Raw genomic sequence first — 23,755 nt, 5'->3', positions numbered from 1 at the left:
CTGCTGACGTCCATGGGAGTTAGGAAAGGACTTCCAAGGTTTTGACACAGTGACGATGAAGGAATTGAAATATACTTCCAATTCAGGATTATGTGTGACTGAGAGGGAAAATTACAAATTGTGGTACTCCCATGCATCCTTTGTGATGGTAGGGTTGCTGATGAAGGAGCCCTTTGAATAACTGCAGTGCAGTTTGTAGATGGTACACTCTGCTAACACTGTTCATTGGTGGTGGTAGTGGGAAATAGGGTGCCAGTCAAACTCAATTAGTCAGTGAGGGAAGATAACTGTAACTGCTTTATTACAGAATATGTCTTCAAATTTCATGGCGCCAACATAATTGGGAATGTGTGTCATATACATACTCTGTGTCTGATTGTGTCATACTATCTTTCAGCAGTACTGATGGAATATGTTTCTTCAGCTCCAAACAGTTTATGGTCAGGTCCCATTTTCAAAATTATTTCAGGTGAAGTTGAAGACCCATTTCAGAAGCTTTGTTGAAGTAAATGTTACTGCCAACTTTTTTTTAAAATTAGGACAGTGAAGAAAGGTGACTACTTACATTTTCTTGCAAATAATGAAATTTAAAATAAGTGTTGACTATTAGAAAAGGTTCATGTTTTAATTTCTTAGACCTATGCCTGTGAGCAAGGGAATGATCTCAACAAACTATTACCTTGGAACTTGTGCCACTTCTCCACAAAATCCACTGACTCCAGCCCTTTCAGCAATATTGTGTCTTTGGTAAAGCCACAGTGATATCTACTACTCACTGACCCCATACTACACCTTTATCTTTCCTGATTATTCTAGCATGTGCTGTTATTGAGAAGTTAGTAGGTTTAATGATGAAGAGAGAATAGACCCTTATTGAAAGAGGAACTGAGAACAAGTCAACATATGACACTTTGCTCTCAGTGGTAAATCGCTAGACATGTCTTCCATCCCTCAATTAATGATTTAGTTCCTGCTTTCATGACGCCATCTAGAACTGTTTTTAATTATTATGTACTCATTCGCAGAATGTGCTCTTAAATATCTGTCATACAAATCTCCCTCCCTGCTTTCAGTGACTTCAGAGTGTGCTATACTTTCAGCAAGTTTTATATTTCATAAAGAAGTGTTACAGCAATGCAAGCTGAAAGTTCCAATCTGAAACTGGATGAGAAGCCAAAGAAAATTGAAAGCTTCATGATTTGTCTTACGTACTAAGAGCAGCTGACAGCTATCACAACAAAATATTGCAACTCACTTCACAAATCCACACTGGGACTGACTTGCCTCTGAATCAAATGGTGTGATCAAGATTGACTCCAGGACTTGAGCACACATCTCAGCTGTCATTCCGTTGCACTACTGAGGTAGTGCTCTCTTTCAGAGTAGATTTTAAGCCTTATCTGCCCTCTGAGATGGATGTAAGAAATTCCATAGCACAATTCAAAGAAGATGGGGCGTTCTCCCCAATGTTCTGAACGATAGTTGATGCTCAATCAACACCAGTAAAGCATAATATCAACTGTAATTCAAAGAAGTTTGCTCTGATTGAATAATTTGGTGGCTTTCCTACATTATAAAAGTAATTACACATCAGTAATTACACAAAACAAATTCAGTACTTTGGGGGTAGCCTGAGATTGTGAAGGGCAATATAAACTTGTAATTCTTTCTTCATTTTTCATTTCTCTTTCATTGAATAGTTTGGAAGGATGGCTGGGAATGTGTTTGAAAAAAGGAGAATGAAGAGGTGGCTTGTATGTTGGGGGTGGAGGGGAAGTTGGGGAGATCCACATGGGGCCAAGGATTAATGGCAGAAGGCTCTACCCCCAGTTGTCAAATGTGGAGAGATCAGGAATGAGCAGTAGTCTAGTTGGGGAAGAGAAAAGGGTGCAAATGTAAAGATAAAAACTTAAGAGGTGAGATTCAAAGGATCATGATGTGAGCATAAAGGTTTAATGGCTGGAGGACTGAGTCCAGCTTCAAATCTCTATGGGTGCTGGGCTTTAGCCAGGTGGTGATCCCCACTGATGCCTGCAAGTTACTGATGACAAGGGAGCAAGCTCAATTTCCCATTCCAGCATGTAGCCAACCAATCATGCACTTACAGACTTCATTCATGATCTATTAAGTTAGAAGATTTGCATTATTTCTCCTTAGTTATATTCCATGCTTTAAGTAAGTGTCAGGTGGTGGGTCAAGACTGCCTTTGGATTACCTTAGTTTGTCAGTGAAATTCATAACTGAGTATAGAAATCCTGAGCCTGTGTTGGATGAGTGGCAAAAGATTTAATCTATGTGCATTTGGATTAGGGGGATAGAAAGCAAAAAATAGTGTCATTTCCAGAACAGCAGGAGCAAGCCCTCTGTCCTCCTTGTCAGTTTAACTTTGGTGGTGGGAACGCTTCTAGGAACAGTTATTTGGGGTAAAATTAGTAGTTGTGTGGAAAGGGTCAGCATGAATTTTGAAAGGGGAAACGGTGTTTAACTAATTTGTTGGAGTTTTTTGAAGGGGTAACAACGTTTTGATGTGTTTATGCAGCTATTTGGTCCACATGGATTTCCAGAAAGTGTTTAATACAGTTTTACACAGCAGACATCCAAGGAAAATGATATGTCATGGTATAAAAGGATCAGTCACAATACAGGTACAAAATTGGCTGAGTGATAGGAAACAGAGAGTAATGGTCAATGTATATTTTTTGGTCTGGTTTGTAATGGAGCTCCCTCGGGGTCTGTATTGGAAGCCTTGATTTTCCTCACTTGTATTAATGATCTGGATCTTGATGTGAGAAGGACAATTTCAAAGTTTGCAGATAACATAGAAGGATTCTAAACTGAGGAAGACAGTGTAGCATTCCAAATGGCAAGTTGGTGGAATGGGTCGATAAGTGGCAGTGAAGTGTGAGATGATGCACTTTGATAGGAAGAGCATTGGAAGATGATGTAAATTAGGCGGTACAATTTTAAAGGGGCTTAGAAGCAGAGGGACCTGGGTGTATATGCAGGACAATTGGAAAGAGCAGTTAATAAAACAAAGTGTGTCCTTGGCTTTATTAATAGGGATGTAGAGTACAAGAGCTAATTTTGAAATTGTGTAGGACACTTGTGAGACCTCAGCTGGGCACCTTATTACAGGGAAATTGTGAGTGCATTGGAGAGAGTCCAAAAACAATTTACAAGAATAGTTCCAGGAATGACAAACTTCAGTGATGAGGATAAATTGAAGACGTTGGGATGGTACTCCTTGGAGAGAAAAGTGCTGAGAGGAGATTTTGATAAAGGTTTTCAAAATTATAAGCAGCTGGATAGAGTATATAGGGAGAACTTATTCCGACTCATAAAAGGAACAACAATGAGAGGGCATAGATTTAAAATGATGTGCATAAATAAGCAGGGGCGATATGAGAAAAAAACATTTTTATATGGTAGTAGTTAGGGCATGGAATACATTGCCTGGAAATGTTATGGAGACAGGTTCATTTGAGACATTCATAGAGGGCATAACATTATTATTTGGATTGAAATAGTTTCCAAGAGTGTGGAGTAAATGTAAGAGATTGGCAGAATGTAATAATGCTTGTTTGAAGAGCTGGTACAGGCATGATGGACCAAATGGCCTGCACTGTAACTTCTGAGATTGTGCAGTAGTGGTGTCAACTCTGTGTTGTGTGATCAAATGTGTGTTTGCTACAGAATGGTAAATTGGAATTATGAATTTCTGAGCCGGGTTGAGGGATGTATAATGTTGACTGGTGCTGTTCGTTGCCAAATGTTTGAGAAAGTGTGTGTGTGTGTATGTGTGTGTTGGAGTAGAGTTACCTGCTGGGAGTAGGGTTGTAGCTGAATGTTTGCACTGCTTGTAGAGCAGTTGTCTACATTGCTACATGGACAAATAGCATTACTTGCTGACCCAAGTAGTTGGACAAGATATACTGAGCTGTGGGTTTTTTTGCTCAATTCATTGCTTGCATAGAGGGGGTACCAATTGCTGAATTGATGTTAGTAAAGGTGGTTGCTAAGTAACCCAGCAGTTAGCTGATTTCTGATAAAATGCACATGTGGGTCGAAAAGCACAATTTAACGATAGCAAGAGTGTAGTGCAGTTTGCTTTGAATAATGTTCAGTTGTGTTTGTGCCCCCACTAGGACATGGTGCAGATGTGAAGTGTGTAGACTGGCATCCTACCAAGGGATTGGTTGTGTCAGGAAGTAAAGACAGCCAACAACCAATCAAATTCTGGGATCCTAAGACGGGTCAGAGTCTTGCAACACTGTAAGTGATGGCTTTAATGTTAATACGCTCCTATGTCTTATGGTCTAGATAATAATTATAATGTCAGAATGGTTTCTGGTCCAGTCGGAAGATAGGATCAGTTTCATTAAAATGTAAGCGAGAAGGAAGTGGTTTTTATCAAGGTTAAACCGAAATTTCAAGATCTAATTTTTCTGCAGTATTAGCCTGCAAAATTAGATCCAGACTGATAAAATCGTCACAAACAAAAGCAGAAATCTGTTTTTATTTGTTTCAGATCTCCAGCATCCAAAGTTTTTTGTTTAATTTTATTTGAAAAATTAGTTAATTCTACTTGTGTTTTATGTTGTTTAACTCTACACCATTGGAGTCAGTTTTATTGATTAAGTTTTGCTGCATCAGTTACTGTGATTCTTAATCCAAGAAAAAATAATTTAAAGTTAGTTCATGTAAGCTAGGCTCTGAGGAGCATTCAAAAACTCATGAAAATCTGTCCACTCACACTTGCTGAATTATAATTTTTCTCATATATATAATCTTGACTTTTCCCCTTGAGAAACCTCAAAAATGTTCCAAAACAGCAAGCTTCCTCTTTTCCACATCCCTTCTCTGTAGTGCTGATGACTTCACTGATCGGGGTGTGTAAAAGAGCTCTGAGGAACATGCTTTGTGGAGGCGATGAGGTACAGCACTTGATGCAAGAGCAGAGACGAGAGCCCTGAAACAGTGGAGGAACAGGCGTTTTGTAGACCGCACGATGCCAGAGAGAAAGGGCAACCCTTTACAGAAAATACTAGATCTGGGAAAGGAAAGAACAGAAATATAGAAAACATAAAGCCTGTTATTGAATCTGAGGAATCTGGCAAACCATGTGCTGCTAGTGGGGCCAACAAGAAGATCTGACAGATCTCTATTACCTAGAGCAGAAAAGAGTTAGAGAGGGAAAAATATAATAGAAGGCAAGGTCTTAAGATTAAATACCTTAAAAAGGGCGGAATGGGGAATACTGCACTACACAAAGAAGATAAGTTTCCCTGAGAGACGAAGCTGGATTCTGCAACTGCTTCTAATTATGATGAGATAAAGAAGATCCAATGAACAGATTTCCAATGATGGGAAGCTTTCATCACAGTTAGAGGTTTGAGATGTTGCAGCTGTATCTGGCAAGAGCAGCAAAGACCTAAAGGAGGTTTTGTGGATTTTCTTTTAATTACAAAAGGAATTCAAGAATGTGGATCGTAGTTAAGGGGATATCAATTTAACAATTTTTGTAATGAGGAGAGATCACAGGAGAAATTTCTATATAATGCAGATTGCAGGAGATTGGAATACCTGAAGCTGAGACCAATATATCTGTCAAAGAACTTAAATAAATACTTGAAGCATTGGAAGAACTATGGCATTTGAGAAGATTCCAGTACAAAGCTAGCACAAATAAGATGGTTAATTGGCCTCCTGTTGTGCTGTACATGTTTCCCTCTTCATTAAAGAGGTGGTTACAGCTATTAAAAATCTTTAAGTTTATATCCCTATACCAGCATGATAGCCAGTAATTTGGAAAGATGTTTAAATTCAGTATACTTTGCAGCGCTAAATCTTCTTTCAAGTGCCAGTAATTCATACTTTGGTGATTGTGACACCTCTCCCCAGTCATGCCCACAAAAACACAGTGATGGAGGTCAAGTGGAATCAGAATGGGAACTGGCTTCTCACAGCATCTCGTGATCACCTCTGCAAAATGTTTGACATCCGTAACTTGAAGGAGGAACTTCAAGTTTTCAGAGGCCACAAAAAAGAGGCTACGGGTTAGTAATCTTTCCTTTGCCAACATTTCAGCAAATGAACAGCTTGCAGCTGAGCAGAAATCCGAACTTTCACTTGCTCTGCCATCCTGCTAAGCTGAATTAAAGAACATATGGAAGTTGTACAAGACCCAAATATATAGCAACTTAAACTAAGTCTCTGCATTGTAAGGTGGTAAAATATATTATTCTTATGTTCACCTTCCCATTTGAGTTAATAAGCTGTTATCAGAAAGGGATAAACGTTTTTGGTGCTGTGCCAGAGCCAAATTATTTACAGCTTTTTTCTTATTCTCTACCCCATAAATAAAACTGATTTCATGTCCCCATATATAATCCCTATTTTCTGCCCTTACTTATAAACCATAATCCCAAATGCCTGCTATAAACCTTATCCTCAGCTCCCAAAGTAAACCTAATTCCTGTCCCTATATGTTTTTCCCATTCTTTTCATAAATCTTACCCCATAAGTACTTTATAAGCTTCATTCTCTGCCCTTGCATAAATACATATTCTTGACCCCCAGATATAGACCTTATTGCTCCCCATATATAAAGCTTAAACCCTCCCAACTGTTGGGAGCAATAGAGTGGGGACAAGAAGGACCATCTAGCTGCAGAGTCTAGAAACAGGGGTCATAAGTCACTTACTATAAGATTGAAATGAGCAGCAATTTCATCACCTGCAGTTTGGTGAATGTTTGGAATTCTCTACCTTAGATGCTGTGGCAGCTCAGTCGTTGAGTATACTCAAAACGACAATCAGTATATTTCTATATGTTAAAGTGCCCAAGGAATGGGGTGGGGGTAGTGCAGGAAAATTGGATTAAGGTAGATAATCAGCCATGATCTTTTCATAAATCTTATTGAATGATAGAACAAGCTTCAGGAGCCAATTGGCCTACTCCTATTTCCAAATTTTTTTATTCATTCATGGGGTAAGGGTGTTGCTGGCTAGGTCTGGAGTCAGGTTTCCTTCCTTAAAGGATATTAGTGAAACAGATAAGTTTTTTGACAATTGAGAATTTACCTTGGACTTCTGAAAAAAATTATAACCAAGAGTATTACCTGGGTCTTTGGTTTAACAATCTATAACACCACTCAGCCATTGCCTCCCCAATCTTCCTAATACTTGGAATGATGAATTTGTTCACCTCAATCTCTTGACTCCATATATGAGCATTTCGAAGAGAAACTAGCAAGAAAAATATGACTCAATTAATTTGAAAACTGGCTGTGACACCAGCTGGCTCTCATCGAAGTGGAGATGGATCTGTTGAGTTTTATTCTTGGGCCTGACAGGGAAACACTTTAAAGATTGAACCATCTGAGCCAATTTTTATTTCACATTTAACCTTATGATTTAAAGTGGTAAACAAAACAATATCCCCCAAATTGTTAAGTGTCATAGAACAGCTACATTGCAGTGTGATATGATTTCAGTTTGTGTCCTTACTTCAAATCGTACTTCACTCTGTTTACAGCGGTGGCCTGGCACCCAGTCCATGAAGGGCTGTTTGCTAGTGGGGGATCAGATGGCTCTTTGCTGTTCTGGCACGTGGGGTGAGTAAAATATGGAAATGTGTTCTACATGTAACAAATATCATGTCAAACAATTGTACTTTTGATTGTTTTCCTGTTCTTTTGACTTTACGCCATAAAAGCTGGAGTCTGTATAGTTTTCCCAGACTGGTCTTCATTGACTAACTAATTGCATGTCAGCAAAAATACGGCAACTTATTTGCAAAATGTCTTCCATCCACATTGTGCGCTAGATTTGATTGTGGGCAAATTGTCTTTATGTACCTATCTGATTGCAGTGTGGAGAAGGAAGTTGGAGGCATGGAAATGGCTCATGAAGGAATGATCTGGAGCTTGGCTTGGCATCCCCTTGGGCATATACTTTGTTCAGGATCCAATGACCACACCAGGTATGACCTTAATTGACAAATGAAGAGGAAATTTTAGAAGTACTAAGGGAACTAAATGGATCATGTGACCAAGTAATGCACCTTGTCTTCAGATCTGGAGTTCTGCTTCTATTTGACTCCTTTCCTTAAGTCATCATCAAACAATCTTTAGCAGCTGCTGTAGGTCTGTACAGCCACATATGCCTACCAGATGTTTAATTCTTTATAGCCATTTCTCATTTGTTTATTCAAATATCACATACATGAACCGATTGCAATCTTGTAAATCATTAGTGATAAAGGTTTATGGTGGGGGTTTGGCTTAGGAGCTGATGTAAAGTAAGCATCTAATGTTAACGGAGCTGTTTCTCGTATTGTCATGTCTTACTTTGACCAATTCTTGAAGGTGGAGGTCAACCTATATTCGAAAAATAAGAATGACCATTCCTCAGTACAGGTTCTTCATGTTCCAAAGAGAATTTAACTAAAAACTTAAATTACATGTAACTTGTCATTGGCAGCAAATTCTGGACAAGAAACAGGCCTGGTGATAAAATGAGGGATCGTTACAATCTCAACCTGCTTCCAGGGATGTCAGATGAAGCAGTAGGAGAGTATGGTAAGGATAGAATAAGAATATCAGGATATATTATATACTAATCCACAGTACAGTAAGTAGCGAGAGAGGCCAAGCTATACTGTTCATTGCTTTAGTTAAATACTTTTCTGCTAAGATGTGCACCAACAAAAAGCATTATACAATGAATGACCACGACCTGCAATAAGATTGCACGTCTTGTTAATGCAAAGTTTAATTACAATAATTTATCAGTGATATCTTTCACAATAAATAGTTCCATGTGAGTAAATGTGAGCCACTTACTTATTGACCTGGCATTTGACCAGCACAGGAACTATTTACTGCCTCTCACACTTCCTGGAAAGGGAAGTGAACATTTAAGCACAGCATTTCATAAAGATGCAACTCCCTATACACACCCTGAACTTCTATTTATGTTTGGAATTCTGCAGATGACATTGAGCCAAACAGTTTATCGAGTATTCCTGGGATGGGCATTCCTGAGCAACTGAAGCAGGCCTTAGAGCTGGAACAGGCCAGTAAGTACATCACAAGAAATTTAGAGTTGTCACTTAGTAAACTGAACTTGTACTGCATGCATCTTTGAGTGTTTTGACCAATTGAGTCATCTGGACAGCCATGTGCCCAGTCAGGAGGAAGTGAGGTCTGCAAATCTGGAGATCAGAGTTGAGTGTGTTGCAGGCAAAGCACAGCAGGTCAAGCAGCATCCGAGGAGCAGAAGAATCGACGTTTCGGGCCGGAGCCCTTCATCAGGAAAATTTCCTTTTGTAGGTCTCCGGCCCGAAGCATTGATTCTCCTGCTCGGATGCTGCCTGACCTGCTGTGCTTTTCCTGCAACACACTCTCGACATGTGCCCAGTTAGTCTGTTGCAATTTGACAGTAACGATAGCCTTCTAAGCTGAATAATCGCTGGCTCGACTGTCACGTAAAGAGAGTGTCTTTTGGATCAATTTTTGAAAAGCCAGTTCCGATTGAGCCATATCTGAGCAGGAGATTAGTCCTTTAAGGAGAGCAAAGGTAAAAGAATTGGCATGTGAGCCAGAAAAAAAATGTTTAAAATAAGATATTACTAAAGTACTGAAAACTTAATAAAACTTAGCAGGGAAGTTCCACAGTTTAAATAGTACAGCACCATAGCACATGTTTATATAGTTTGCTAAAGATACCACCAAAACAAAATCCTTTATTTGGTATTGCTAAGGCTTAGCATTCCAGCACTTCTTTCATTTAAAAAGGCTTTGGCTGCACCTATGGTATGTAAAAATGAGTCAAACTAAAAGTATGTCAAAAATGTGCTGCTTAGTTTCATAGCCTTCTAAAGTGTGATTTTTCACAGACAAAGAAGAGGTGAATGAGGTGGAGATGGCGATCCCAGGATTGGACTGGGGCATGGATGAGATGATGCTCAAGGATCAGAAAAAAGTAATACAGAAGAAAGTCCCCTATGCAAAGCCAATTCCTGTACAGTTTCAACAGGTCAGTTAGACTCTGTATGATTCACATCTGTATGACACCATTATAAGATTGATCTGTTTTGAATGCAGGAAATCCTTAACACATGATGCACTTTGAAACAGAAAGATCTGTGAAATAACGATAACGTTTCATTTTGACAATCTTTCATCAGCAATGGTATGGTCTTCTGTATATGAGTAGCCCAGCACTGTACATTGTGTAAATTCTTGCATTAGGCTTGTTGAAGGGGATAAGATGCTGCCACTGCTTGCAGAGCCCTATCCTTTGAGAGCAAGAGAAAGGGGTTAACCAGGTACGATGGTGAATATACAGGGTACACATATTAAATAAACCAATTTGCATCAACTACAGAACATATTCCTGTCTAATAGAAAATAAAATAACCCTCCCCACCCCCGTTCTATACAACAGCAAACAAAACCTCACCAGCTACAGTAAACGTATCTCAGTGACTGAAACAAACAGTAAACTGTTAGGAATTTGAAATGAGAGAAACATGGAATGGTTTTGAAAGCAGAGAATGATTTGAATGTTATATAATCTCTACCTTTATGTCTACAGGCGTGGTCTCAGAATAAAGTTCTCACTGTGCCTGTTGAAGAGCCAAAGATTGAGAGAGCAGAAGAGAAAAAACAGGATGAAAAGAAGAAATCTCAAGCAGAAATTGAACAGGAGATGGCCGCTCTACAGTATACTAATCCTCTGCTATTAGAGGTTAGAGAAGACCTTCATTTCTTCGAATCTGAACACTTCAATTTTTTTCAGTGACTAAAGAGCCTTACTTGAGATTATTAGTGTTCGGACATTTTTGTTACCGTTAAGGGAAATGCAAACTAAGTTGTTGGTAATTGTTGGTTGTTTTGAATCTTTGAAGTCAATGGATGGTCCCAGACCCAAAGGACAAAGTAAAAGTGATGGGTGACCCGTGAAGGTGTCACATGAAAAAGGCCTCAGATGCAGGTTAGATGTGGAATTATGAAGATGCACACTGATGCCATGCAGTTGATAGTCAAAACATACAGACACCACACTTGTAAGTCAAAGGAAATATTGCACTGGATAACTTGCGTAGTTCCCAGTAGCACAAACTGCTTTTTGTACATAGTGGGATTCCTCTGCCTCATGATGTCAACTCTACCCAATTTACTTTAGTCCCGAGCTACATGTGAAAATTTGTGAAGATGTGGCCTCAGCCATTGGATGTTGAATGCAAGAATTTCCTACATTGACAACCGATGTGATCACTAGGTAGGGTCATCAGAGTAGAGCTCTAGTCTCTTCACACAGATCAACATTTCTGAATCATTGGATAGCTATCATGATAGTTTCTGCAGTGTGATCATAGTGGCTTTGAGGCCAGTTGTTTCTCTCATCTCACTGCCTCTGTTGAGATTAGTCAACTCAGTGGAGGCAGCAAACGAACAGGACTTGGTTGTCCAAATCTCTCAGCTCATTCACCAAATCCCACCGTTCTGTTATAGAGCCGCATGATTACATATGTCATTGATGCTTGCATTGTATCCACCTTAATACCTGTAGTGGTCAAAATATAGTGCTTAATAGTAATAATAGTACAATAGTAATAATGGCAATAGTACTGAAGACTTGTGCTCCAGAACGTGCTGCTCTCTTAGCGAAGTTATACGAGTACAGTTACAATACTGGCATCTACCTAACAAGGTGGCTAATTGCCCAGGTATGCCCTGTACACACAAAGCAGGACAAATCCAACCTGACCAATTAACACCCCATTAGTCTACTCTTGATCTTCAGTAAAGTGATGGAAGGTGTCATCAACAATGCTATTAATAGCACCTGCTCAGCACTAACCTGCTCAGTGATACCCAGTTTGGGTTTCTGCCAGGGCCACTCAGCTCCTGACCTCATTACAGCCTTCTTTCAAACATGGACAAAAGAGCTGAATTCCAGAGGTGAGGTGAGAGTGACAGCCCTTGACATCAAAGCTGCAATTGAATGAGTGTAGCATCAAGGAGCTCTAGCAAAACTGGAATCATTGGGAATTGGGGCAAACTCTCCACTGGTTAGAGTCATACCTGGCACGTAGGAAGATGTTTGTGTTTGTTGAAGGTCTGTCATCTTGGCTCCAGGATATTTCTGCCAGAGGTCCTCAAGGTAATGGCCATGGCCCAACCATCTTCAGCTGCTTTATCAGTGACCTTCCCTCCATCGTAAGTTAAGAAGTGGGGATGTTTGCTGATAATTGCACAATGTTCAGTACCATTCACGACGACTCAGATACTGAAGCATTTCATGTTCAAATGCAACAAGTTTTGGACATTATTCAGGCTTGGGCTGAGAAATGGAAGTAGTATTTACACCACACAAATGTCAGTCAATGACCATCTCCAAAAAGAGACAATTTGATCACTGCCCCTTGACATTCAATGGTGTTACTGAATTCCTGACAATCAACATCCTTGGATTTACCATTGACCAGAAACTCAATTGGACTAGCTATACAAATACAGTAACAACAAGTGCAGGCCAGAGGGTAGGAATGCTGTGCACTTGCCTGGATGGGTGCAGCTCCAACAGTACTCAAGAAGCTTGACATCATCCAGGACAAAGCAGTCAGCTTGATTGGCACCACGTCCACAAGCATCCACTTCCTCCAACACTGACACTCAGCTGCAATGTGTTGTATTTACAAGGTGTGCTGCAGAAAGTCACCAAAGATTCTCAGATGAGCACCTTCCAAACACATGACCACTTCATCTAAAAAGACAAGGGAGCAGAAACCTGGGAACACCACACCCTGCAAGTTCCTCCCGTAAGCCACTCATCATTCTGGCTTGGAAGTATATCCCTGTTCCTTCACTGTCACTGGATCAAGATCCTGGAATTCTCTCCCTAAGGACATTGTAGGTTAACCAACAACATGTGGATGCTTGTGGACATGATGCCAATCAATCAAGGGAGGGAGCTCACCACCACCACCTCAAGCACGACTAGGGATGGACAATAAATGTTGGCCCAGCCAGTGACGCCCACATCCCATGAGTGAATAAAAATACGGTTGGGAATGAGAAACAGAAAATTAGCATTACCTGGAACATATAGAATCACAGAATCCCTATAGTGTGGACCATTCGGCCCATCGAGTTCACACCGACCCACCGAAGAGTAGCCCACCCAGACACCCCCATTCCCGTAATCCAGCATTTCCCCAGGCTAATCCACCTAGCCCGCACATCCCTTAACTTTATGGGCAATTTAGCATGGCCAATCTATCTAACCTGTTCATCTTTGAATTATGGACGAAACCAGAGCACTCAGAGGAAACCCACGCAGACACGGTGAGAATGTGCAAACATCACACAGATAGTTGCTCAAGGCTGGAATCAAATCTTCTATCAATGCCATAATGTCTCCTAAAAAGATTTCTTTGTTTAAACATTTATTCATTCATACATGGGAGATATACATTTTCAAAATGATGTGCAACTCAAATCTTTATTTGCCAGAAGAAAGGTTTTGTATTAATCTTACTGATAACAAGCTTCCAATTGACTATTCCTACAAATAATCATTTCCAATCAAAACGTTATGCTTTACTCACCCCATTTCTACCCAATCATAGTTCACATTGTAAGTTTGTGCACGTGATTGTATCATCCAATCACGTTCAAACAGATCCACAAGATTATATTATCCAATCATCTAATTGCATGTTTATATCTTGAACTGTTGCATATTGTACTTTGTGATAACAGAAAACCCATAACTGTTTATTTTTCCCCCTATCAGGTCCTCATGTTTGCTACACTGTCTGTTTCCCCTTACAGAGGGAAATTTGTCACATGTATTTGCTGCCTTTTTTCTTCTAGGTGTTTGAAGTCACAGGTTTGGGAGGATCCTTGATGAGTTGCTGCAGTGAATCTTGTAGATGGTACACTCTGCTGTTTCTGTGTATTGGTGTTCAAGGGCATTCGTTATATATTCCCTTTACAGATAGCCTTGTCAGTGTTAATGTCTACCCCAATTTCTTCAATAAGTTGTAATAAGTTTACAGTTTGGGACAGAAAAGGTTATTTACATTTTCTGTGTTTTCTTTTTTCCAAAAAGCAACTCAAGATTGAAAGGATGGCACAGAAGCAGGCAGAACAAGCACAGCAGCAACAACAACAACCACAGCAGCAGCAAGGTCCTTCTTTAACACAACAGACCTTCCAAGGACAAGGATTTATCTCTCAACCTGCGCAAGCATTTCAACAGGCACATGCATCTCAGCAGATGCAGATGAATATGCCCCTTGGACATTCAGGACCGCAAGGCAATTTCAGACCACCAGCTCCTCCAGGACAAATGGGTCTTCAGGTCGCTCCACTCATGCAGGGTCCTGCAGTATCACAGGCATTAATGGGTCCCCAAGGACATGCAGGGCCACAAGGAATTCATGGTCCAGGAGGTCCTCCTGGACCTCAGGGACCTCAAGGACATCCAGGACCACATGCAGCACAAGGGTTTCCAGGCCCCCAAAACCATCCTGGACCACAAGGACAGCAAGGACCTCATGTGCAACAAGGTTTAGGTCCCCAGGTTCATTCAGGCTCGCAAGGGCACCCAAGCTCCCAAGGACATCCCGGATCCCAAGGCCATCCTGGATCACAGGGAATGCAGGGGCCGTCAGGTCCAAGAGGGATGCAAGGAGCTCCAATGCAGGGACAACCCCAGGGAATGCAGGGGCCCCAGGGAGTACAAGGACCCCCCCAGGGCATGCAAGGACCATCAGGACCTCAGGGACCCCAGGGTGCATCAGGCGGGCCTCAGGGTCCATCAGGAGGGCCAGCACATCCTCAGCAGGGCACTTCAAATGCACAAGGACCACCTCATCAAGCCCCTTCCTTTCAGCAACCAACCAAGCCATCGCTGTTGGGTGATGGACCCAGAATGCCATTCAACCAGGTGAGGCGCCCTGTGTTTATTAGATTCTACACCAAATATTACACAAACTATATGAATATACAGAGCAATGTAATTGAAAATACAAGAAAGCCAAGTCTTCTTGGATACAAATGAATATTTGAAAACTGGTCCTGATTCAATAGATATTCATGCAGGTTTCATTGAAACTTAAATCAGTCTGAGTATTAATGACAACTGGGAGTTGTTAATGTTCTGAGCCAGCAATTTTGTGTGTTTTACAAGTTTTCCACTAGTAACATTTAGGCATGTTAACACCTGAAGTTGGAAATCAAAGGGAGAAAAGGGACGTTCAACCTAATGCTGGAGTGCATGCTACACAGAAGAACCTGCGTCATTGAGGCAATCAAACCAATAGTAAAAATTAAAATGGTTCACACGTAATGCTTTACACCCATGTATTTATTTGCGCTACACAGAATGAGTTTACCATATGGCTGCCTGCTAAACACCTTAGAATTAGGATACTGACATTAGGTCCAAGAAGTATTCTAGGTTGTTTTGCTTGTCATTATTTTGGAGTGTTCTAATGTCACTTTGTATCTAAAGAATAAAACATTTATAGTGCGCATGCCTGAACAAAAATCATCTCGAAGTGTTTCACCTGCATGAACTTGAATTGAAAACTGCTATTAATGTTGATTGAGGTCAATCCTCTCGCCTCCAGAACATTACTGCACCAGTTCCTCAGGATACCGCCCTCCATCCACCCACAATAACTCTCCTTTTGACATCGGATCAGCAGTGGGGATGGCCATTGAGCAATCCTCAATGTTGTAGCACCATTCATCATTCTTCAGGTGCAAAAGTACCATGGCCAAATGCAGCAAGACCTGGACAGTATCCAGGGTTGGGCTGACAAGCGGCGACTCATATTAATGCTGCACATGTGCCAGACACTGGCCATTCTCAATGAGAGAAAGTCTTTCCATCGACCCACATATCCATTACCATCACTGAATCCCCCACTGTCAACATCCTGGGGGTTACAAAAAAATCAGAAACTAAACTAAACAACTCTCAGAAATGCTATGGCTGGAAGAACAGATCTGAATTGGGAATCCTGCAGCGGGTAACTCCTCTCCTGACTCTACAAAGCCTGTCTGTCATCTGCAAGGCATATGAGGCAGCACGGTGGCTAGCACTGCTGCCTCACAGCGCCAGGGACCCGGGTTCGATTCCCGCCTCGGGCGACTGTCTGTGTGGAGTTAGCTCATTCTCCTGTGTCTGTGTGGGTTTCCTCCCACAATCCAAAAGATGTGCAGGTCAGGTCAATGGGCCATGTTAAATAGCCAAGTTGGGGTAAATATAGGGTGAGGAATGAGTCTGAGTGGGTTACTCTTTGGAGGGTCATTGTGACCTTTTGGGCTGAAGGGCCTGTTTCCATACTGTAGGGAATCTAATCTTAAAAGTCAGGAGTGTGACTTTAAATTCTCCACACCTGCCTGGATGAGTGCAACTCCAACAATACTCAAGAAGCTTGACACTATCCAGGTCAAAGCGCTCCATTGATTGGCACTACATCCACAAGCATAGACTCCCACCAATACTCAGCCACAGTAGTATGTATCATACATAAAATGCGAACATTTATAAGGCTCCTTAGATAGTGCCTTCCAAATCCTACAATCGCTACTGTCTAGAGGGCAAAGCCAGCAGGTACATGGGCACACCACCATCCACAAGTTCTTCTCCAAATCACTCAACCTTCCTGACGTGGAAATATATCATTGTCCTTTCACAATCACTGGCTCAAACTTCCTGTTACTCCCTCCCTAAAAACATTGTGGGTGTATCTACACCAAGTAAGACTGCAGTGATTCAAAAAGGTGGCTCACCACCATTACCTTGTGAACAATTAAGAATTGTAATAAATACTGGCCCAGCCAGCAAAGCTCACCCCCCTGAAAAAAATCAACAATGCCATTGAATGGCAAGGGGAAATAGTTAAATTTCTCTTGTTTGAGATTGTCATTAACTGGCATTTGCACGGTGTGTGTTACTTGCCATTCGTCAGCCCAAGCCTGGATGTTATCCAGGTCTTGCTGCATATCAGCGCTGGCTGTTTTAATACCTGAGGAGTTGCAAATAGTGCTGAACATGTGCAATCTTCAATAAACATCCCCACTTCTGATCTTATGATGGAGGGGAGTTCGTTGATGAAGCAGGTGAAGCTGGTTGAGACTACACTGAGGAATTGAAGGCTCTTGTGATGGAATAGTAGTGTTGCTGCAGAGATGTGTAATATTGCCTCCAAAATGATTGATTAGAAAATATCTACACTTGGGGTATGTTCTGAGACTGATCTGATTAACCTCCTACAACTACATCCATCTTCCATTGTGTAGCTTTATGTTGCTGCTTACAGGGACACACTCCTGTTTCTTACAGTACACGTGGATGTTATGACCATCGGCTCAGTTGACTGCCTTTTTATCTTTGGATGTCACAGTTAAAGTGTTCAAGGCCTTTATCAGGATGTGAGCCGATAATCTCAGTTGATTGTCCACGGCAAAACTGCGGTTCTGCTTTTCAGATCAATCAATGCACAAGAGGTCTGTTTTGCTTAGTTCAGGTGTATCTTCTGGATGTCATGCTGCTATTTGCATAGGAGCAGAACATTCTGTGCTCCTCAACATTCAGTGTTCCTTTCTGAAATCAAAAAATTAAACATATTGGTGTTTGTGACAGATTATATGTAGAATAGCAGTCACGATACCTTATAATGGTGCCCTACTGCCCTTCAGATTGATTATTTGGGATATATGTTGGAGATAGGATCAAACTCCTTTTTAAATGTAAATTTATTTCATAATGGAGAAGAATAAAAGTAGAGCCGTACAACTGCATCAAACTTTGATTGGCAATGTCTGCTTTTATCTCTGCGGACCTCAAGATTAATAGAAAATGTTTAAAATAATTCATGGGACATGGACTTCTCTGGCAAGGATTTATTGCCCAATCTAAATGCTCATGAGAGGATCGATTCCTCATTTTTTTCTGTGTAGCCTAATAAATCAGTTAATGGTGTTCCACATTGAAAAGACAGTCGTGGATAAAGTGAAATATTCTGTTTGGCTCTTCATTAATTCACTTTCCAGCATTCTAAGGACTTGAACCATATCTGACTCTCACTTCAAATGAGGACTATTTAGTTTCTGTCAGCAAGTGATGCAAGTCACAGAGTATTGGTAGTCAGTCATTCTTACCTTCTGCATTACTGTGTGCTCAAACCTTTAGAAAGATTCAGCTTATTATTGTGAATGACTTCAGTTTTGAAATGCATCTTAATTCAAGAGGAGGCTTTTTCTTAATTGCCTCATGTTGTTACACCAGTCCAATGCCGATGGAGAGTTGCATTGTCTGAGATATTGTCTTTCAGAAGATATGTTAAACTGACACCCATCTATTCAATGGTACTATTTCATAGAGTAGGAATGGAGCTATTCCCAGTGTCCTCACCAATTTATCATTTGTTAGACATCACAAACAGATTGTCTGACCGCTATCAAGTTGGCTCCATGTTTTCAAATCGTTACAGTGACTAAATATCTAAGGTGTTTCATAAAGCATGGTGAATGATCTATTAATAGAAATGCTGAATGATCTATTAATAACTGCACAAAAATTCAATTTGTCATTGTGGGAATATACCTAAATTTGCCTGTTTTGTCTCACTGTATCAATGTTTTTTTCTTCTGTTCACTCACATTGGATCCATTTGCTGACCACACTTATAACTTGTCCAGATTTGTTTGAAAGTTGTGTTCCTTCCAATGCCTGACCCCTTACACACAGGGAGATAACAGTCTCTTTATGGATAAAATTACATTTTATGTAATGCAAACAAAAGAAACATCCAGAACAATACTGCTGAATCTGACAGGTCTCGGAGTTTCGAGTTAATTTATTTTTATTTTGTTGATTGCTATCACTACAAAACTTCAGAATTTATGCAATATATGATATCGTAACATCTCAACAAAGAATAGAATAAAACCCTATTTCCCTTATTTAAGAAATTATTACAAAACAAACGTGATGATTTTTTAATTTGAAAGGAATTTTTTGATATCAATGAGATCTAATAATTCATGAGGGGAATGAGAGGATGCAAGATGGTGAGCCCACCACTTGGAAAAAAAAATCTTCTTTAATGTTCGCACAAGTTACCCATTTCCCTACCCTTTCTGACTACTTAGAATATGTTGGATTGAAATCATTAAAGAACTAATGTGAATTCTCCGCCATTTCCATTCTTGACCCCTTCCCTCCCTTCTGCTGTTCCAGCTTTCAGTCTGAAATTCACTGCTTCAAAATCCACCTTTTGGGAATCATAGAATTGGTACTGCACAAAAGGAGGCCATTCAGCCCATAATGTGTGCACTGAACAAACACACAATCTCTTCTTCAGCCCAACCCGCTTAACCTCTTCAGCCACATTCTGTGACTCATCATCCAGTTCCTGCTAATATCTTCCTCTGTGGCCATTCAGCACCAAGTGTCTAGGAGTGCTCTGACGTTCTGACAAAGGTCCCATGTCCCATGAAGCTGTTAATGACTTATGTTCATACTTCCTCATACCAGGCTCCATAACTCGCCCTTCGGTTCTGTAGTGTGGCAAGGTGGCTGAGTGGTTAGCACTGCTGCCTCTCAGCACCAGAGACCTGGATTTGATTCCACCCTTGGGCGACCGTCTGTGTGGCGTTTGCACGTTTTATTTTAGATTAGATTCCCTACAGTATGGAAACAAGCCATTTGGCCCAACAAATCCACATTGACCCTCCGAAGAGTAACCCACCTAGACCCATTCTCCTACCCCATATTTATCCCTGACTAATGCACCTAACGCTATGGACAATTTAGCATGGCCAATTCACCTGACCTGCACATCTTTGGATTGTAGGAGGAAACCAGAGCACCCGGAGGAAACCCATACAGGTGTGGGGAGAATGTGCAAACTGTACACAGCCAGTCGCCTGAGGCAGGAATCAAACCCAGCTCCCTGGCACTGTGAGGCAGCAGTGCTAACCACTGAGGCATCGCGTTCTCTCTGTGTCTGTGTGGGTTTCCTCCAGGTGCTCCAATTTCCTCCCATTGCCCAAAGATGTGAAAGTTAGGTGGATTGCCCATGCTAAATTGCCCATAGTGTTCAGGAATATGCAGCTAAGCCATGGGAAATGCAGGGATATGGTAGGGGGATAGATCTGGAAGGGATCCTCTTTGGAGGGTCAGTGTGGACCCATTAGGCAAATGGCCTGTTTCCACGCTGTAGGAATTATATAATGAAAATGATAAAAAGGCTCATTTCAAGCAAAATGTTCAAAAGGCGATTGGACTGATATTAAGTAATTTGCCTCCTTGATGCATGTCCCAGTTCTGCCCAAATCGGACACTAAAAGTGAGTAAAGAATGATATGTTAAAATCAAAATCAAATTCTGAGGTGTTGGCTGTATTTTTCTGGTTGTGCAACACCTGACAGATTTCTGTCCAATTTGTTTTATGAAATACCAAAGTGTCCTTTTTGTTTTAAGTTGGTCTGTATCTCATGGATGACTCATTTGTTACTTTTTTCCTATGAAAGGCTGGAAACCAAGTGCCACCATTGATGATGGGTCCGGGTCGATTACCTGCTTCCAGTCAGGGACCTCCAGGTCCTGGGCCAAGCAAAGGTGAGAAGAGCAGCACTGCACATAAATGGTTTAATCAAACTGCGACATAAAGAGTCAAACCTCACATGCTTCCTTGCGGAACTTTTCCTGTGCCTAAAGATCACTCATGTGAAACTTGAAAGGGTTCAGAAAAGATTTACAAGGACGTTGCCAGGGTTGGAAGATTTGAGCTATAGGGAGAGGCTGAACAGGCTGGGGCTGTTTTCCCTGGAGCGTCAGAGGCTGAGGGGTGACCTTATAGAGGTTTACAAAATTATGAGGGGCATGGATAGGGTAAATAGGCAAAGTCTTTTCCCTGGGGTGGGGGAGTCCAGAACTAGAGGGCATAGGTTTAGGGTGAGAGGGGAAAGATATAAAAGCAACCTACGCGGCAACTTTTTCACACAGGGTGGTACGTGTATGGAATGAGCTGCCAGAGGAAGTGGTGGAGGCTGGTACAATTGCAGCATTTAAGAGACATTTGGATGGGTATATGAATAGGAAGGGTTTGGAGGGATATGGGCTGGGTGCTGGCAGGTGGGAATAGAATGGGTTGGGATATCTGGTCGGCATGGACGGGTTGGACCGAAGGGTCTGTTTCCATGCTGTACATCTCTATGACTCTATGTTGAAGGTGCACTGATTCATTATTATGTGAACTACCTGTACAATAGTGTTTAAACTTCTGACAAGAAGAAAGAAGCAACAGCAATTTCTGCATGCAGAATACTCCAGAATTTGAAGAATGAAAGACATATTAACAAATTGCAATTGCAAATAAGATGTTATTGACCCTGCAGCAGCTTGATACATTGTGCTTCGGTAACCTTTGTGCAATCTATTACTCGCTGTATCAGTGTATGCGGTTCCAGTTCTAAGAAAGTATTGATTGGTGAACACCGAAGTTTCTTTTGTCAGTGTTTGATTCACAAAACAGCTGATGATATTTGAATGGTCAATATACCTGCGGTCATCCTCACAAAACTCAGTTGGTGAACTGTTTTTGGACAGATGGCTGTTTGTTCCTCGAGATGAGTGAATTTCTTCACTGCAGCAAGAGGCTTTCTCAAACCAGCAGGAGTTTCACCTCTGGCGGTAGATAGAGAAGTGGCATTCATCGATCCATAAACACTCATGGTGCAAAATTAAGTGAACTCTTGCATTTGAATGGCCTGTTTATGAAAGATTTATAAACCTAAGGAGCGATGTGGTTTAAAAAATGACAGTGGGGCACTTACTCAAGTTCCTCGCCTAGAGAGAATGCAATATATTGTACAGTGAATGAAGCATCATATAAAATGATGCCATGTCCATCTTTTGCACATTAAGTAGCATTTCTTCAAAGGCTAGCCTGACATTTGTTTCTAGCTTTCAGTTTGTAGGGTTCTCTAATATTAACTACAAAATCCATTTATGATGTCCCTAATTCCAGAGAATGAGTGAGTTTAAGAAAATACCTGAAGTTTAAGTCGTCATTACAGCTCAGACAGAGGCAGAAGCTAGATCTGATGTTGTTATAAGTGGCCTATAGATTGGGACCCCCTTTTCACACAGTGCCAAAAAAGAGCTTTCAGTAGTTGGTGATCTCGGTAAAATACCACTGTCCTTTGATGCTAGACCTCAAATCAGTGTTCAGAATAACCTAATACAGTACACATTACTACAAGTATTTTTGTAATTTATTTCATCAGAATGTAAATTTATCCATTTATGGGGTTATAGATTAATCCATTCCAAGGTTTGAGAGTATGCAGAATCATGGGTTTGTGGATTAATTTCGAGGTTTGCCTTTTCGAGTTGTTCTTTTCAAGGTCAGCTATGGTTCAGTGGGTAACAGTCTTTTCTCTGGGACAGTACATTCTGGGTTCAGTAGGTTCTCACTCTGGAAACCAAACTAGACCAGCACACTCAGTACATTACTGAGAAAGTGCTGCACTGTTGGAGGATGACTTGAATCTGAGGCTTCACCTGCCTACTCAGATGGGTGTAAAAGATCCCATATGCCTTTCAAGGAAGAGCAGGAGAAATCTTTCTGTTCTCCTGACAAATATTTTTCCATTAAACAACATCACTGAAACAGGTTACCTCGCCATAAACACGTCACTATTTGTGGAAGCTTGATGTGCATAAATTAACTGTTCTGTCTAGATAGAACAGCGACTACACTTGAGCATGAAAGTCTTGCCTTCTCAACCTTGCCCATCTCTTGAAGTGTGGTGACCGTGAGGTGAAACTCACCACAAGTCTCCCTCTGTCTGATGAGAGAGCAGACTTATGTTCCTCTGCATCTATGACGACTTATTTGTGTGCAGCTATCTTTAGGAAATGAAATATTTCAGTGAGTAAATGAAGTATATGAGAGGTTTAAAAAAAAGCACCAGAATGTTAACACCAATCTTTTGAGCATTCTGGATGTATGATTTCAGACCTCTTTATTTTTCTAGAGATATTTGCATTGGCAAGTTAATGGATCACCACTGTGCACATTTGTCTGGACAGTCAATCTGTTCACATAAATACCACTATGCGCAAGGAGAATGGCTGTCCAATTTTGTGCCTTGTTGTTCATCTGTTTGCATTAACAACAGCTTCAAATTGATTTTGTCTTGTCAGGTGAATCTCATGGTCCTCCAAATCATCACATGGGCCATCCACAGGAAATGAGGCGTGATCAGAGCTCAGAGCGTGAACCTGAACGTGGACTTCCATTCAGGGGTTCTCACGACTGGGGTGATCCTCGAGAAAACAGAGGCTCCGCAGAGAGGCGGGGCCCACCCCAAGACTACCATGATCGCTTTGAAGGACCAGATCAGTACCACGATGATTACCGGAAGGATGAGAGATATGGCCACAGGCCACGGGAGTTTGAAAACCGTATGGGCCCGATACCTCTTGATGAGGGTTGGAGACGGGGACCTGGACCTCAGCGGGATTTTCCTCCTGATCAGGAGTACAGGGACTTTGGGGATCCTGAGCACAGGGGCCCGAACCGGGGTCCACCCCAAGGTTGGGATGGACGCAAACCAGTAGATGAACGATTCATGAGGGAGCCTGAGGATATACGATTTCGTGGGCGGAGGGATGACAGGTGAGAATAAATTCTGAGTGGTCGTTCAGTA

At 41.2% G+C, this 23,755-nt stretch overlaps 1 protein-coding gene across 1 annotated transcript in view; it reads left to right on the top strand.

Annotated features, from left to right (window-relative positions):
- wdr33 (WD repeat domain 33) overlaps positions 1 to 23,755 on the top strand; it is a 104,090-nt gene that overhangs the window by 69,452 nt on the left and 10,883 nt on the right. Inside the window, exons 8-18 of the mRNA XM_043701765.1 lie at positions 4,146 to 4,272; positions 5,902 to 6,056; positions 7,537 to 7,615; positions 7,873 to 7,983; positions 8,484 to 8,581; positions 8,995 to 9,081; positions 9,901 to 10,040; positions 10,602 to 10,754; positions 14,127 to 14,966; positions 20,570 to 20,657; positions 23,250 to 23,724. Coding sequence (XP_043557700.1) covers positions 4,146 to 4,272; positions 5,902 to 6,056; positions 7,537 to 7,615; positions 7,873 to 7,983; positions 8,484 to 8,581; positions 8,995 to 9,081; positions 9,901 to 10,040; positions 10,602 to 10,754; positions 14,127 to 14,966; positions 20,570 to 20,657; positions 23,250 to 23,724 — 2,353 coding nt within the window. The remainder of the gene's footprint in view (positions 1 to 4,145; positions 4,273 to 5,901; positions 6,057 to 7,536; positions 7,616 to 7,872; positions 7,984 to 8,483; positions 8,582 to 8,994; positions 9,082 to 9,900; positions 10,041 to 10,601; positions 10,755 to 14,126; positions 14,967 to 20,569; positions 20,658 to 23,249; positions 23,725 to 23,755) is intronic.

This window comes from Chiloscyllium plagiosum, chromosome 13 (assembly GCF_004010195.1).
Source record: "Chiloscyllium plagiosum isolate BGI_BamShark_2017 chromosome 13, ASM401019v2, whole genome shotgun sequence".
NCBI classification, from domain to species: Eukaryota; Metazoa; Chordata; class Chondrichthyes; order Orectolobiformes; family Hemiscylliidae; genus Chiloscyllium; species Chiloscyllium plagiosum.
Note: the sequence above shows the minus strand (reverse complement) of the source record. Positions and strands in the feature narration are given on the sequence as shown.